Source organism: Sinocyclocheilus grahami, unplaced genomic scaffold (assembly GCF_001515645.1).
Source record: "Sinocyclocheilus grahami isolate Dianchi unplaced genomic scaffold, SAMN03320097.WGS_v1.1 scaffold1471.1, whole genome shotgun sequence".
Lineage (NCBI taxonomy): Eukaryota > Metazoa > Chordata > Actinopteri > Cypriniformes > Cyprinidae > Sinocyclocheilus > Sinocyclocheilus grahami.
The window spans coordinates 174,450-193,088 of NW_015506650.1; the positions used below are offsets into that span (position 1 = coordinate 174,450).

The 18,639-nt window shown below is 35.0% G+C and overlaps 1 protein-coding gene across 1 annotated transcript in view; it reads right to left on the minus strand.

Annotated features, from left to right (window-relative positions):
- LOC107570536 (CUB and sushi domain-containing protein 3-like) overlaps positions 1-18,639 on the minus strand; it is a gene marked incomplete at both ends in the record, with an annotated part of 308,112 nt that overhangs the window by 170,590 nt on the left and 118,883 nt on the right. Inside the window, 2 exon segments of the mRNA XM_016256763.1 lie at positions 2,936-3,013; positions 13,800-13,912. Coding sequence (XP_016112249.1) covers positions 2,936-3,013; positions 13,800-13,912 — 191 coding nt within the window.

The following is an 18,639-nucleotide window of genomic DNA, read 5'->3' on the forward strand; positions in this document are numbered from 1 at the left end:
CACAAACACACACTTGATGAAACACTCTCGACATTGTATCTCACACATTCAAGCACAAAAACATTCATAAATTCAAAACACACACATCCCTAGCTAAACTGTCTTTACTCTGTGATAGGAACTGACAGGTAAATAAAAAAAAGACACACATTCACACCAGAATCACATCCATTACCTTGCGCAGGATAAAGCATATTCTACATAATCTTATGAATAAGGAGGTGTAATTCTGATCAAATATTTATGAGCATATCGCATAGACATTTTTATTGTTAATTTATTCACATGTGGTCAATGCACAAACAAATCACAAATAAAACATAGCTTTATATAAATACTCAATGCTTCATGCCCTTTCTTGGACCTTGCCAACATGCGTCAGGAAATATGGGGCGTTCAGTTGAACACATAAACAGGGCGAGCAAGCGAACAAGATATTAAACATGCAGTCACATGCACTCATTTCCGCATGATCAATGTAGACATGTGCATCCGTGATGTCATGCCAAATTATAGACAAAATGTGTTTCCATATAGCCAATAAAGTAATATACCAGCTGGTTTGACTGTAAAACAGATATATCTGGTGCAAACTAGCAAACTGTTGAGCTGTTTATAGGTCTGAAAGGTAAATTTACTCAAATAATGTGACAAATAGTACTCTATATGAAGTTACAATTTACTAGAAATAAAAACATCAACCATAATAATACTTTTTAAGCATAAAGAAATAGATGAAATAGTATTAAATGGCACATTTTAAATAACCTATATGTTGTTTAATACTGTTGTTTGTGTGTTGGTTTATTTAAAATTATAATTATTAGGACAGGACCATAGACAGTGGGACAGGCACACATTTCGAGCAACTACATGTTTGATATCACAGCTTTTTTAAAACACTTGTGCGTTTACATAATCACAGTAACTTGAAATAAATACTTGAAACGATTGCTCATTCAGCTGTAAACATTCAATCTTAATTCTATTAACTGCATGATGTCATGGAACACCTGCATTTCTGAACACATTTTGTTCCTAACAGAAAATTATTTAGGCTTCAGGCTCATTTGATCTCTAACACTAGATTCTGAATGCAACAAGGCAAGTTGCATTAACAATGAAACAAGATGGGCTCTTTTTCAGAAGCACATATTTAAAACATATTCCAAAAGCATTAGAGGGGAGTCACTAGCTGTTCTATTTGGCTCCGCTTGACATGTAAGCAGTACAACTAAAGTACAGAGTTCAATTTAAGTTCATTTTAAATGGGATCTATGAACAAAACAGTGCCAGAAGCACTTTAAACCATTATACCCATCTCTACAAAGTCTAACAAGACACCCTCAACCTGAAGGTGTTTTTGACAATATGCTATAAATATAGAATATGTGTGTGGGTATCTTTAGTATAACAAAACCATAGCGATACATTCAAAGCTAAACTATACCGAAAGCAATTTTACACATTTGTTTTTGCATATTCTTTGCCTGTCTTATAAGTCTACTTTGGAAAGTGCTAAAAGTGCTAAAAGGCCACACCACTTCAAATTCCCTCAACAGGTATAAAAGTAAAAAACTAATTTCATACACAGAATGGAAAAGGCCTGAAATTATGGAAGGGTTGCTTACAGTGCATTATTCACAACAATATGCAAGTTACAAGAAAAATAACGTAATAGTGGATATTTCCCGTGTTTGACAGCTGCAATCTAGCTTGATAACTTTCACAATGGGTACTAGATCAGAACTGCATGGTGCAAACATTGCTCACTGTGTTGTGTTGTTGACGGAACGGAGAGACTGCTGGTTTGGAAATGGCGAGGGAGATTGGTCATGCAAGCAATATCAGCAGATAACGATCCCCAAATAAAGCAATAAAAATGTACCTAAATCGAAAAAACATGGCACACTCTGACAACACAAATATATTCAAAGGAAAATAAGAAGAGCACAATCAAACCAACAAATAAAAGAGTCAATTAAAACAAATATGACGATGTTGAAGATCATTGCAGGTTTTTAAATATTTGGTCAATGGGAGACATGCTGTTGTAGTTTATCTCAAGCTGAAGTGACTGTTGCTGCATATCTACAGCTAATTTGCAATGCTGGACTGTCTTTCAGGAAAAAAAGTGCATTCTAACTAGAACAAATTTTCCTTCCATATTTTACAGTGTAATTTGATATGTTCATAATAAATTTAAGGGCAGGGTGTTTCAAACAGGTTTCAAAATGAAAATAAAAAAAAACATAATTTCCGTACTTTCCTAAATTTTACATATTTTTATCACTTCACTTGGCTTAAGTACAATATAAAATAAACAATATAATTTTTTTTATAATATCAATATAATATCAATATCATTGATCAATATACAATATCAGTGTAAATGGGTATTCATATGTGAAAATACATCTGCCTTTTTATTTTATTTATTCCGTACAATAATATTTACCATTATATTTAGAGATTATTGGGATAAACCAATAATTTTGACCAAAACAGGCCCATAATTTATAAAACTAACTTAGACCAATGGCCATAGAAACAAATCTTTGTTTTTGAAAGTAAAATGAAGAGAAGCTAACTGGATGTTAATATAAAAATTATAGGAATTTACAACGCATAAAAAGAGCACAGATACAACAAGCCACAAGGTCACTCCCTCATTATGTGTACAAATCACAATTTTACGGTAAACTGCCATTCATGCTTTTGAGGAAATAAGTCTCAGTGGGGGGTTAAATTAAATCGCCTGGAAACTTCTGCTTGTGAGATATTTGTGGGAACTGAAATTCATCCGTGATTTCACCGATAAATGCTTATCAGCACAAGCTGATCTTGCAATGATCTTACAGTCACTGTTTGCTGTAATCGACTCCAAACGAGAAACACAGATTTACCATAAAATAGTAACAAAGGGTAGACTCACAGATAGAAAACTTGTTGCTGTTGTCTTTGCCAGGGAATAATTTTACTCCTCTAGATTTGAAATCTACAGACCTTTTCACTAGTTAAAGGGGAAAAAATGAAACAAAAAAACATGAAATCAGGTGAAACAGGTTTTAAATAAACTTGTAAGCACTGAAAAAGAAACCATCATCAAGCGCATGAGAGAGAATAGCAGAAAAGTATAGCAGTGTCAACAATTTCCAAATTGCTCTGCAAACAGAAAATATGTGTTGAATAAAAGGCAAGTGCATAAAATGAAAAAGTGAGGAATTTTTTTTAAAAAGGAGTGGAAGGACAGGACTTCTGTTCAGTTGTCAACCTTGACAAGGGGAAGAGTTCAGCTTGCTCTGCATGTCTACACCATTTGATGTGAAGCAGACTTTGTTTAATTATTTGTTTAATTAAGTAGTTTGGGCCACAAATGTCTGCCAAGGTATTCCTATGGGAGATAAAGTGGCTGTTTGACATGCATGCAGACAAATGGCACAGTCCTTAGGGCTAATCCAGACAAGCATGTAGCCCAGCATGTCAAAGGTCAAACAGAAGTCTTGTTGGGAATGCAAAAGCTCATAATAATAATGATGATGATGATGATGATAATAACTAGTCCACTCTGAATATTTGAAAACATTGTGGAAAATGCTTTACTTGCATTAATGCCTCTTTTTCCCATTGTAAATGGTGCATGCCATTAAACCAGCTAACTAATAAATGCATAAAGAGTGCAAAGCAACACAAACAATTCCTGGTCATCACATTAGTTATGGGAAGACCGACCTGAAAATTAACCCTGGCTTTGCCATCAGATGGAGTCATGTGACACTCACTAGAACTCGGTAACAGCCAGGTTAAACGGATGAAAATTAGAGATTCCACAAGTTGTGTTGTATGAACGAATGTATGAAATTAGTGTGATTTTCTGTTACTAAATTAGTCTTCGGTCAGTTAAATATGTAATCATTTGAACACATCGAGCTATAAGCAAACAATAGCCTTAATTTATATTTTAAAACCACATCTGTGTTATTATTGGCAATGGGATTTATACATTTTCATAGAAAATGAAGTTTCCCCAATAATAGACCTGTATATGTTTGTCTCTTCAACTGAAATGGATGACACAGGGAAAGGAGAACACGTTGGGGCTAAATGTGTAAATCTGAGATGTAGCACTACTTAACAGAGCCATGCAAATGCACACTCAACAATGGCTCTACTTCCTATGGAGATACAATACATTCCTTTTTTGGATAAATAAATATTAAATTTTTGTTAAAGAGGGGCCTACATTTGACCGTTCAGGCAGCCTATGAATATGAATGAAATACAATGTTTGCCCACCCTTACATAATCTATTACCAAACACATTTCCAACATTCGTAACTTTAAATTCTTCAAAACCCTTATATACTCCAGGTCCATATGCTTCCCAAATACCACTTTCACGGCTAGAAAAGGTAAAAGCAGTGATTTTTTTCAAAATTCTAAACACATAATACATCATCTAAGTCCAATGCCAATCAAATCCAACAACAACAACAAAATAAATAAATAAATGTATTGATTGATTGATTACCTACTAAAGAATATTTGAAATAGGGTATATCTTATGTGGAAAAAGTCAGAAGTAGCAGATGAAAATCATGTGTTATACACACTCTTAAGCAAAACTGAAATACAGATATTATACAGTTATTATACAGCTGACCCTGATCCATTAACATCCCCTGGATTTAAAATAGCTAATTTCTCTTGCTTCCTGAGATGTATCATTATTTCAAAGTACACTTAGAAAGAACATTAATGAAAGAAATAGTCTAGGTACAATACGTTTTAGACCGTATTTGAGGCATAGTGTTGCTAGACACAGAATATAATTGACTCACTCCATATCTTTTGTTAAAAAACACACACACACACACACACACACACACACACACACCCACACACACACACACACAGGTTTGTTTTTGTGAAAAGTGGGGACATCCCTGATTTCTTTCAAAATTCTAAACACATAATACATCATCTAAGTCCAATGCCAATCAAATCCAACAACAACAACAAAATAAATAAATAAATGTATTGATTGATTGATTACCTACTAAAGAATATTTGAAATAGGGTATATCTTATGTGGAAAAAGTCAGAAGTAGCAGATGAAAATCATGTATTATACACACTCTTAAGCAAAACTGAAATACAGATATTATACAGTTATTATACAGCTGACCCTGATCCATTAACATCCCCTGGATTTAAAATAGCTAATTTCTCTTGCTTCCTGAGATGTATCATTATTTCAAAGTACACTTAGAAAGAACATTAATGAAAGAAATAGTCTAGGTACAATACGTTTTAGACCGTATTTGAGGCATAGTGTTGCTAGACACAGAATATAATTGACTCACTCCATATCTTTTGTTAAAAAAAACACACACACACACACACACACACACACACACACACACACACACTCAAATCACAGTTGCAGCAAAGCATTTACGACACAAGTAGAAGTAAACCAGGTCAACATTTCAGAAGGTTGAAAAATAGTAATGCAAAGCTTGTATTTTTGTTTAAGATTCAGTAAAAACTTGTTTATTATTTGAGCTATAAAGTTACCAAAACCACCAGTTTAGAGGGGCTAATAAGGTGGATGAGAGGAGAAATAATTTTCTGTGGTAATCAACATTGTGCCAGAATGAAAACATACAGACCCAGAACATTACCCTTTCATATTTCCTGAAGTTGACATGTTTAAACAGTTTTTATAGATGGTCCCCCCTTTTTTTATTATTAAACCGAATGCATCTATATCTGGAGGAAGCTGTTTAAGAATGATAGGTGATTACAACACACCTACAGTATTCAGTTGAATATGGAATCATTCTATCAACTCCTAATGGAACCTCACTTTCATTACTGAGCACCCATTAACCACCCACTGGATCAGCCATCACCATAAATAAATAAAAACCAATGAAAAACTGATTTCGAAAACCTTCAACATGAACCTATTCAGCATTCATTTGAATATGCTATTAACATAGACACACCCAGATCCAAAGGTTTAGTAAATTATTCTGTAGATGGAAATTTGCTTTGGCACCTGTTTCTACTTAAAAGGTTTATGCTGAATAAATCATTTGACACGAGGCCTGCAAATGAAATGCTCTGCTAGTGACAACACATTAAAACTGAGGAAAGGGCTGTTGCCCTTAGTCAATGACAAGACATTAAACCACTTTTAAAGGTACATTAAAGCACACTGAAATTACACATAATGCTAATTGCCATAATAGTTCCTTTTTTTCTACCATAAGGAAACAAATCTAACCTTAAACTTCAGTTATAATCACAATTCTTTTAAGCTGTGGCACATCATCCCATTAACACTACCAGGATGTTCTATCATTATAAACTTGAGTGGAAACACTGACATAAAATCATAATAAATGTGATTAATTAGAAATTTTGCCAGAAATGGGCAACACATCAGAATGATGGTGATGGCGACAGATTTCTGTTTTGAAAACGAAAGCCATTTTCACTGGTTATTATCCCAAATGATGTTTCAGCATGTCTTTCAATCACTTACGTCACTTTAGACCTCTCAAGTAATTTGCTTATCGCTTCCCGAGTATCGTAAATGGCACAATATTTTGTATGCCATCAATAAAACTAAGAACAGACTATAAACACACCAGACAACACATTAAAACACAAACTCATTCATTACAATGCCCAACCAACAGCCTGGATGCAACATAAGCAGTCTGTATTGGCAAATGCACATATGTATCCTAAATACAGTATATTCTAATGCACTGTAAAATAAGCTGTTCTGCATTCCTTCTACCCCAAATATGCATCTATATAGGCAATAAAGACCAAACTTTCCGCAATTACTGTCTATTACCTGTCAAACCAAACTTTCCTCAAATTCTTTATGGCACTGAACTGACATTTTACATCTATAATTAGTCATTTAACATTTTCCTGAGCCTCCACATGTGTGACAAAGGCATTTCAACACCTATTCGGGCTAAGAGCGCTTTTCAAACACTAATTAATTTAAAAATCGAGCAGCTGTCAGCAGCTAACCAAGGTCAACATATTCATGGTTTCTTGGAAATGACTGCTCCACTGAGCTGCGCAGGATGTGATGGGTACAAATCAAATCTTCAAATCCCCATTGCAAGGAACTCATCAACTCAAACCCAAATACTTGTGATGGGTTCGAAGGTCTGCTATCACAAACATTTGTTTTTCTTGTTGACGTACTTGCGGTGAGGGTTGCTGCAGACTTGCACATTCACCTGTTTGTTCTATTAAAGTTAAGCAAAGATTTCAAAACCCAATTAACAAGCTACAGCATCAAAACTCCAGCTGAAAGTGCTTTGTGTGCCAATATGTACATTGGGTCTTCCAGGTATCTTTGATGTGATCTCAGACATGTCCTTGCATTGCCACCGTATCTCTCTGCTGAGTCCCTTGGCAACCTATCCCCATGTCCATCTAGTCAAGGATAGATTACAGTAATTGTTTTCCGCCCTGGATGTCAGATTATTAGCTGGACCAAAGTCGAGAGTGGATCCTGTGCACCATTTGTTATCGGATAGGAAATAGTGATACTATCATATTTCCCTGCCATACAACTGACCTTCACCTTCTTACTGTCAGGCATGTGAGGGCATCATTACATAACATCTCAGTTATGGCTATACCAGCAACAGGGCCACACAGGTTTAGCATCTGATTAATATGCTTACAGTTAAATGCAAAATGCAGTTCGTCGACCCACTTGATTGTGCTTTTCATTAAACAACTGTCTGTAATATAAACGTTAGGATAAATGATGAACAGAGCAGATGTATAATAATACTTGTGGAATATTGCCGCTTTCTGGCCATTACTTCATCTGAAAGCCTTCCTGAGTGAATTCTGACATAACTCTTTGATAAATCGCCTCTGCTGAGACCAAGCGCACTACTCTTGTCTAGAAGTAATGGCAACACTGAGAGCCATTAGAGTTGCGGATATATTTTTCTCCTGGGGATGTTTACCCTTTAAAGACTTACAGTATATAACCCTATGGACTCAGACGCTTAGCATATCTGTGCATTATCAATGAATAGTGGATGGCATTTTCTTTAATGAAGATTTTCTTCTGTAGATTGAGGGTGGAGGGGAGGAGGGTCTAATATCAGATGTGGTTGCTACGGGAACATAAGCTGTGGCCTGCAAATGAACTTACTGAACCCTGCAAACACAAAACTCTATCACAATAAATTGTATATTTCAGTTCTTGTATAAACGGTTACTAAAGTCGTTCGAGTAAGCGAGAGGAAAACTGTAAATGACCTACGAGGTGAGATAAATATTGCTTATGTTCTTAAATTGAGCGGTTTGATGAGCCACTGTTGCTAGGGGGTAACTTTGGTTGTTATTTCTGCTTCTGTGAATAATCTATACAAAAAAAAAAAAAACCTTCTGAGCCCTTAAGGTTGCTTATATATGAGTAAACATTAATAACCACAGCTGACCAGTAAAGCAAATAGCTTGTGCTTTTGTTGATCCATTGACACCTTTGACAATAACATGTTGGCTATGATAACCATATCATCGATCTTTCCAGAGAATCATATGTAAGAGATGATCCATGACTAGGTGTGCATTAAATTATTATGATATAAATATAAATTATTAACCACTCTACAGTCAAAGCATATTTTTATTTTCTCTCTTTAATATCATTCATATCATCTGATTTCCTGCTGTTCTTCTAAATTATTCCGTTTAGAGAACCTCTTCATGCTTATTTAGCTTTGTTATCAATTAGACTGCAATGTTCCTTTATCCAAAATAACTAGATAAAAAATGATTGATTTCAGGACATTTTTTCCCCACTTAGCAACAGCTCACCAATTTTTAGAGCAGAAATGAAAGGTAAATTCTGCTCTAAAAATACCGATACTGCCATTTATTTGCATGGACTGTTTGCACTGGTTTTATCCACCGTATTTTTCAATGCAGAAGTAAACTATTTCCTGTGAATGTTCGTGACGTTTAGTTATAGGTAAACAAATAAAATAATAACCAAGTGAAGTAAACAGTAAAACAATTTTGTGCAAGAACCTGTGTTTATAATTATGACAATAAATTAAAATAATATAACAAATGCTAATTCGCAACATCAAGCTAAAATGTTTCTAATCATTTTATGAACAAAAGTCAATGCAATGGTTTTTCTTCCAAATCTTTAGTTTCTCAAAAAGTACAATGTTTGCCAAAAACTAAATATAGATAGTACACATAAAACTAAAATTCAATTGAACTGAATTTAATTGCCTACAAAACAAAGTTTGAATGGAGCCTCCAACATTAAATCATGAAGATGTTTAATATTCTCTGTTTGAATTAAGTTTAAGTTTAAGAAGGAATTAAACAATAATTATATATAAAGCAAACAATTGCCAACGAAGTAAAAAAAAAAAAAAGCGTATATTATAACCTTAACTTGGATCTCTGACAAGGAGTCTCAATGTCTTATGCAATTTTGCTTCTTTAGTATTTATCTATATATTTATGCATGTATGTATGTATGTATGTATGTATGCATTTATTTTATTTTTGATTTGCTAAATGCTAATTACAAATTAAAAAGATTTTTCCAGTGTTGACTAGAAAGCCATAACCAGAATGTTTGAGGAATATCGACACAGTGCTGCATTGCTTGCCCTGTACAGATGGTGATGGGCAGTTTGGCACTGAAATATTCAGTAAAAGGTTCTGGGATTCCACTCTTTTGCCTAAAACTGAGACAATGGTGCGTTTTTCTACTACATGTCAACTGGTTTTTGCCTAAAGCCCAGGCGCAGATCCAAAAGACTTTGAAGTGAGAGTTTGAGTCTGAAATCTATTATTTTAGACCTAGCGTTGCTCAGTCAAGACACTATGCTACAGTTTATGAAATACTGATAATGTGATATTCTTTATTTAATTATATTGTAACATCGATATGTCAACAACTTTGGCCTCCATATTAGATTAATTTCACATTTCCAATTCTCCAATTCAAAGGCTACATTGCTGAAAAGATTATAACATAATGATCCACAGACACATTTAAAGTGCCCAACTTAAGCACAGCAGGCAGTAGTGTGGATCATTGTCTTCATTATAGACTGTTTGCTGGAGTTTCTGTTGCACTAATGGCATTGAGTTAAGGAAATTCCTGAGGAATCGTGTTTGACATAGACCTAGGGTCCAGTCAAATAATTACTCCCTCAGGTGACCATCAAAGGAGAACTTTATTAGATGTGGCATCCACTCCAGGGAAGGCATGACAGAGGACCTGTGGCCACATATGGATTTCAAATTCTATGGCTAACTGACCTACTCTTAAAAGTGAGCAAGAAGTGTTGCAAAGTGCTTGCTGTGTCATCAAAAGCTACAAGACTAAGTTTGGTAGAAGAACTCCTTTTGCACATTTGCAATTCTTATTGGCGTTATGAAAGCTGGCTCCCTTGGCCCTTTGCCAACATCTTTGCCCTAGTTTACATGACTTATCTTGGATTATTCTTAATTACCATGCTCACCTCTAAATGACTTAGGCTTGAAGGAGAAGTTTGCTTTGCAAATTTGAAACCACTACCATCTGTACATGCAAACTACTATGTTTTTATGTAGTTGCTTTAGGGGTTGAATGATGTCTTACTCTTAACACAATAAGGCATTTCATTCTTGCAAGTTGCACTCACGTTCTTGATGCACAAAGAGAAACAAGCTGCCCAAAATAAAAAATAAAAATAAGAAATCTAGAATCTAGGTGATAGTAAACTTTCCATTATAACCATTCTCTTAAAGACTAATTCACTGGCAGACACCAACCAGTACGTTCTCAGACATTCCAGACATGACAAATGCCAAGATGCTCATTCACCGAAAACAAGTGCAACCAATGCCAACAGAGGCAGATGGGGTAAAACACCGATCCGCCAAAACCTGACGGATGTGTCTGTTGCCATTGGTCGGTGTCCGTCGGGGCAGTATAAATTGGCCTTAAGAAGTTTCTTGCAATTGAGCACACAATCTATTATTTAACATTTCAAATTTATTTAAACAATTTAAGTTTGAGTTTTTGTTAGTTATGCATTTTTGAAGATACTATAGACCTCCCACTCATTCAATTTAGCCAAGTTACTGTACTCTGACTCATTATTTCAAATATAATTATTTCATCAGTTCAGCTCCTGGTGCCATATTGATAATTTGATTACATTTTATGAATGAAAGACCTTTACTAGCCAGCTTTACTAGCAGGCCTTCCAGCTAGCACCACCATGCCTTTACGGGTGATCCAGAAAACTGCAGCATGTCTGGACTTCAATCAGCCGAAGAAGAGCCATGTCATACACTTTCCACTCGCTTTCAAATTCTCAAGACACTGATTTCAGCATAAAGCATTTACATTCCCTCTCGTTCCCTGCTGTCAGTGAATCAACAATTCCTGGCGGAACCATCACAATGCGGCACAAGGTCACTTTCAAAAACTTCACACTCACTGCCACTGCCAACCCTTATTAGAGGAATCCATTCCAATCTTCAGAAATCGTCTGAAGACACCTTTCCTAGGAGCATGTGACTAACTAATGAAATGAAATAAAATAAAATAGGAGAACCTAAATATAAAAGACCAGACAAATATTTTTCAAAAAATAAAAATATAATAAATAAAATTATTCCTCATTTACACTTTTACTCTATCATGTACTTTTCTCTTAAAGGAGACGTTCACTTCCAGAATAAAAATCTCCTGATAATTTACTCACCCACACGTCATACAAGATGTTCATGTCAAATTAAGGTTTTTGAGGAAAACATTCCAGAATTTGTTTTCCAAATAATGGGCTTCTATGGTGCTCAAAAGTTTGAACTTCCAAATTGCCGTTTCAATTCCGAATTCCAGAATTCCTACATTAATTTTTGTGGTATAGTTTTATGATGTCAGATTAAATATATAATAAAATCCACATCATCCAACTTTATTTTTTATTTTTTTAATTTATATACATATATTTTGTCTTAATCAGGAGAAGATGATGTCTACATCATACTCTTGCTCCTGGACTCTCAGATGGAGACCCGGGTAGTCTGTGTATATTGAAGCCAAACTGCCCCTGCCAATAACAGCTTTATTTTCTGCAGATGAGCATTTCCATCAACTGGCATCTTGAACCAGCAACAGCTGGTTAATGTGTATAAGAGTGGAGCGGGCCGAAATGGAATGGCCTTCCATTCTGATGGCATCTCTTTCAGATGAATCAGTGGGCTAAATTGGATTTTGCTAGGCTGTGTCCTGAAGCACAGTGTAGATGTTGCTTTTTGAACCCGATCACTTGTGCTGGTGATGCAGTGAGTACCTGCTATTTCACAGTCAAAACTCATGCCAGCTCAATTCAATGCAGCAAGCTTCTAATTAGCACTCTTGGATCTTACACAAATCAAACAAGTCCAATCCTATAGCCCAACTTCTGCTCACATTTTCAATTATCCAAGATGATTGCATGTCTGTTTAGAGGAAAGGACATAGAGACATACTGACCTAACAAAAGTCTCTAAAGTTACACAAAGCCTTTCTATGGAAGTACGTTTTCAGCAAGGGATAAAAAAGGTAAATGTGGTAATTGCCAAAGTCAGAGAAGATGTAAATATTCATAATTGCAAGATAGAAATCCAGAATTCTGACTTTTCCTAGCTATTCCGAGTTTACATCTCGCAATTCTTTTTTTTCTGCCACAGAATTAAAAAATATCAACAGTAATTGCAACTTCATATCTCACAATTCTGACCTGTCTTCTCAGAATGATGAGTTTATATATTGCAATTGCAAGTTAAAATATTGCAATTCTGACTTTTTTTCTCAGAATTGCTAGAAAAAATGTCAGAATTGTGAAATAATGATTTGCAATTATCTTTTTTATTCCTATGGCACAAACTAGCTTTCATACAAAAATCACATGCAAATGAGGTTTGTTTTACTTGAGGCTCAGAAAAGAATCCAAAAGACCCAGTAAAGACATATATGAATTTCCATATAAAACAACATTATACAACACTTCACTAAGATAATAGCACAGATATGTAAGGGTTGGCAAACAATTTCATATTTCACTCCAGACCTCTACAGAACAGCTTCCAGTGAACGGCTGTATAGATACTGGAATTGGGTTTATGGTAAATGTGTGTAAGTAGTTCACAAACACAGTATGCAGCCAAGCACATGAGAAAAGTATGGCTATGGATGACCTGTCAAAGCATAAAACTTAAAAGCGGCTTGCTTTTCGCCGTTCTTTCTTTCAACCCCCACTATTTTATTACACTTGAGCATCCTTTTTTATGAGAGAAGCAAAAAGATAGCTGCTTCCAAAAAATACAAAACATGATTTGTTGTTGAAATATGAGTTAGTTTGGAGAAACTGCACGAAACAAACCAACCAAAAAAGGAAAGAGGCATTCAAGCATTGGCAGCAAAAACAACACTTTTCTGACGCTGAATGTTGAAAGTTATTGCAAAAAGAGCCATGTGAGCTGAAGTCAATGACAATCAACAGTTTTGATTAGACATCTGGAAGAAAATTATAATTGATATCAAAATGTGTTTAACTTACAAAAAAATGTTGCACCTTTTATGCAACAGAAATACTTAAATCAAAGATAATTAATCATATAATTAATTATCCATAGAGGACAATTGAATAGACTTTCACTACAGTATTCACAAGAGCAATACTAGCCATGGAAACCATGCATTTGCAAAGACAAAGCGAGCAGTTTACCTTGATAATGGGCGCTGAAGCCTTTGTATCGATGGTTGCTGTCAGTAACAAAGTGTAACCTCAGCCAGTTCTTGTTGCTAACAATAGGAGATGGGACATTCATTCCGGATAGCCTGTAAAACATGAAGGAAAGCTCTTTACATTTGTTACGGAACGTCACCCATTAACAGCGACTAGAACAAAACATTTATAATAACATGGCATCTGTCTAGAGGGGCTGTAAAACTCACGTTTTGTAGATGAACAATGATAGATAGCACTGTCAAAACGAGTTTAAATGATCTGTCTGTTTAGGCCATGCAAGTAGATGTTTGGATAGTCAATATTTTATCTACTGAAGTATAAAACTTTCTGAGAGCTCATAATATACTACCAAGGTCACTGATCTAATACGCTGACATTTTGAGGCATGGCACTTGGGACATTTAACGGAGTTGCAAGCACCTTAACACTTAGTCCACCGTTTACTCATGAAGTGCAAGCCGGGCCAGATGCGGTCAGCACACTCCCTGGACACGTTTGAGGGGCGGTGCACACAAACAGAACATTTTGACAAGTAAAAAACATCATTGTGTGTGTGTGCGCTGTGTGTCGTGAATCAGCTTGGTGCTGCAACAGAGGACAGAGGTCATTGTAACCCCAACCCTCCACCCATCAAAATGCTCCATCTTCATCCTACATCTGTCTCACTTTATTGATGACTAACTGGATATGTCATTAAAGGACATGGCCACATGAATCACACTTTAATGGCCTTCACAGGCTGGAGTGGAGCCATATCATTACTGTTATCTTTCTGTCTCTCTCTCCTTCGCTCCCACACAGGCAGTATAGGTTCTTTTGCTTAAATTTAAAGGCAAAGTCTGTCATTTCTGCACCACTAGTGTCACCACACAGAATTATAAACGTAATGATTGTTAATAAAAATGAAAAAGTATTTCCAAACTATGTCAAACAACTGTGGCATGTTCGAGTCTGAATGAATACGTGTTTTGAACAAATCGGCTGAAAGAATGATTCAATAACGAATTCAATTGTTGATTCAGGAATAAGTTGATTCAGATAATTCACTCATTTGTCACCACCTACTGGTGCACCGATGTTACTTTACAAAAAGGATGTTTTTTTTATTAAGTAGTTTATTCCATATTTGAATTTGTCAGCATGTATGTTGTTGAATAAAGATATAAAAGCATAAAAGTAATGTAAAGATAATGAGATGATCAGCAGTAAGCATCTTGCTTAATACACATTTCACCACATACTAATATCTGAAAAGGAAATCATATATTTCTAATTAAATCATATATTTGGAATAATATCTCTTCATTACAACAGTTCATCACAGCATTTAAATTATTATTATTTTTTTTAAGTTACTATATATGCAATAATTATTTTTTAAATCATCGCATCCTTTTTCTTACGGCAATTTCCAAATTACTACATGTCCCAGAAGAGTCCTACGAGATAGCAGAGGAAATTAAATTCATCCTGTTGACTTAAATATTTAGATACAGTACACCAAAAACACTGATTCATTTTGTGCCTCTTTCAGCAAGTTACTCCATTGCACCAGCAGGTGGTGTAAAGTATACTATCAAACATTATGAATGATTCTTTCAAATGTTCACTCAACAGATTCATTGAGAAAAAAAGTTAATGACCAAAAAAACAGCACCATTTAAAAATACAGAATACTGAGACAGCAAAACGATATCCTGACATGTGTACTGTATTATAAATCATAATAGTGTAAAATATGCTTCATATTGCACTTTATTATACAATTTTTTGTATGTTAAGTATTTGTTTCTTTCTGACAGGTGGTTTTATGGCCTACAATATTTGAAAATCCTAATCAAATTCTAACAATTTGTATTACAATCACACACATCTTTTGCTTGGTATGATATGGTATTTCACATAGCTCTATAGGCTCCCAAAGGGACAACTGATTTCCTGACTTTTGAATAATTTGTCCTTGATGTAATCAGGACTCATATGAAACTTGCATGAATAAGCTTGCCACATTCTTGTCATGCAGTGCCAGTCACAAAACAACAGTTTTTGCACATATAAACCTTTCCATGTTCATGACTTTACATGTCTCAGTGAGTTTACATTTAAATGGGTCATGAACTGCCTTTTTTATTATTTAGTACTGTTCTCTGTGGTCTACTTATAATGCTATCTAGATTTTTACGAAAGGAAAACATCATAATTTAGAAGTAATAGGGTATTTTCTGTCCTGGTTTGACCACCTCTCATTGGAACACTCTGTTTGAATAGGCATGGTGGATTGTAGACTCGTAAGTAAGCACCCACTGATTGGCTCACAGTTGTGTATGTTTGACAGCTAACATCCTTCACAGATGAACGCTGCTGTGATTTAGGTTAAAAACTTATAAATACTCAGTACATATAAAATGAAATATAAAACTCGTGTTTTGCGACATTACAGTCAGATCCAATATAGTCGCACAGCATTGTCTTTCAGTTTCAATCTTTTTTTTTTTTGGCAGATTGGCTTCAATATCAGCTGTTTAATGAGAAAGTTTTGAGTTCTGAAACTTACAGGATGTTTTTATAGTACGATGACATCTTATATGTAAAAAAATCAAGGGAATTTTGATTTCTCAGTTCAAAACCCCTTTAAATCAGAAATGGAGTCCCGTAAAAAAAATCTGCTCCCATAAAGATCATACATTAATTATGAGTCAAAGCAAATTTTTTTTCTTCAGTTTTATGGGCATAATCTACTTTAGGAAATTAAGTATGGTAAATGCCTCTTAAATTTAAAGGCATAGCATTAAAAAGCTTTAGTTTTATCCCTTTTGCTGCCAATAACCTATATACTCACAAAGAAGTCCATGCCAAAATAGGCTTCATACTCATCTTAATGGTTGAAATACAGCATGTGTATTAAGACTTTAAGGACAGACACATGTTGTACTTCTTTTATTCCATCTAGGCATGACAAATACCACAGAACAGACTCTACAGGCCAACACAATCATGAACTCTGCTCTATCAAAATGAGTCTTAATGTGGCCACTTTTTTTGTTGTTGTTGCTGTTGCTCAAAGTCTCTGATTAAAAATAAATTCATACCTTAAATGTCTTTGTTATGCTCTTTAATGTTGAGTGGGGAGTGGGGGGGTCTGCCCCTGTTCCCCTTGATGCCCTCAGGGGGTTGAGTCTACCGCAGAGACTTCCATATGAAGTACTGCCCTGGGCCAGTCCATATGTGTAATTCCACATGTTACCTCCTATGTGCGGAATGTGGCTTCCGTAGCGTCCCAACTGGGTACGCTTTCCCAGTGTTATCCAATGCACCACTGTATGGAACAGCAGTGGCGGACACCTCTGCCTAGCCGCTGTCCTATCTTCCGCCACTTATATTATTCAATTATTATTATTTTACAAGAACAACGTGAAGAGAGCATGCACATCTGTTGTTTATATTGCTGTGTGTAGCCTGTGGAAGTAACGTTAGCTGCAGCAAGGGGCTATAATATTTTTGTTCAATATTTTCCTAATGACAATTTTATGATTAGTTTATAAAGGCTACTACGAACACCTTTTTCCAATTGTTATCACAAAATAAGGCAGGAAATATATTTGATAGTTTCAATACTAAATGATATATCAATAATTATACTGCATTATTCATATCGTTTATTTATTTATTATCTGGAAATAACTTGAAAAACACACATAAACCATATATTTTCGCAATCGTGAGTTTATTGTCTTCATGTTTCATTAGTAAAAATGTTTCTGCTTTTTATTCAGCTCAGCTAAAGTGATAACCGGATGATTTTGTACATATAATTTTCTGTACGTCATAATTTGTCATACGTTTTTTTCATACGAGTGCCTTAAAAATTATCACAACACTGGTAAAACAGGCTTATACTGATTTTCTCATCCTCCAAATTATACTTATCAATCCTGTTTTTATTATCATTATTATTCAAAAATGAATAAATTCATAACATGATTAGAATATAATTCTATTTTAAATAAGACAGAAATATATTTTTCTACAACAGCAACAGTAGTGTTTACAACAACAAAACCACCATGCCCTGTAAACTCAACAATAATAATAATATAATTCAGCTTCTAATTCCAGAGTAACTAAGAGGTGTAAACTTTTCAACTTAAAATGGTCTTTTCTGTACTGTTTCTTTTTCAAAATTGCGTCACGGCATTTGCTACTGTATCAATACAGAAGCATCCGTTTTGATACACGTATCAGCAAGGAGCACAGCCCTATTTAAAGCCGTGTTCCATGTGCCCCTTTTATACTTTGAGCACCTGCCCCTCCAAGGGTCTCCGCATGGCCCTGAATCATCTTGTCTGCTTTAATACTGGATGCAGCATGAAAAAACATTAAACACCAGAGAGTATGGTTAGAAAGACGGAACTTACTGAAATGCATCAGTGTGCATTAAATATATAAACCTGACATTACATTTACCCATGTTGTTAAAAATGGTGGAAATATATTGTTAAATGTATGCACAACATTATAAATGCATTGCTTTATTTTTAATACTTAACCTGCTACTGAATCCTAGTTCTGCTAAAAATGTTTCATTTTTTTTTTCAAATTCATTTTTTTTATTCAGTGCATAAAATGTGTGTTTCAGCATTCAAATTACTCAAAATGATGGAGAAAGTCTCAAAAAAACTTGTCAAAATTCTTGACTGCATCATGCAAATTAATTAGAAAAAAAGCCCACCCACGCCCTTGCAGGTGGGCCCTCCATTGCTACATTGAAAGTATTGAAACCTCAGCTAGAATGTGAGCTAAAACTTAAAGGTGCCAT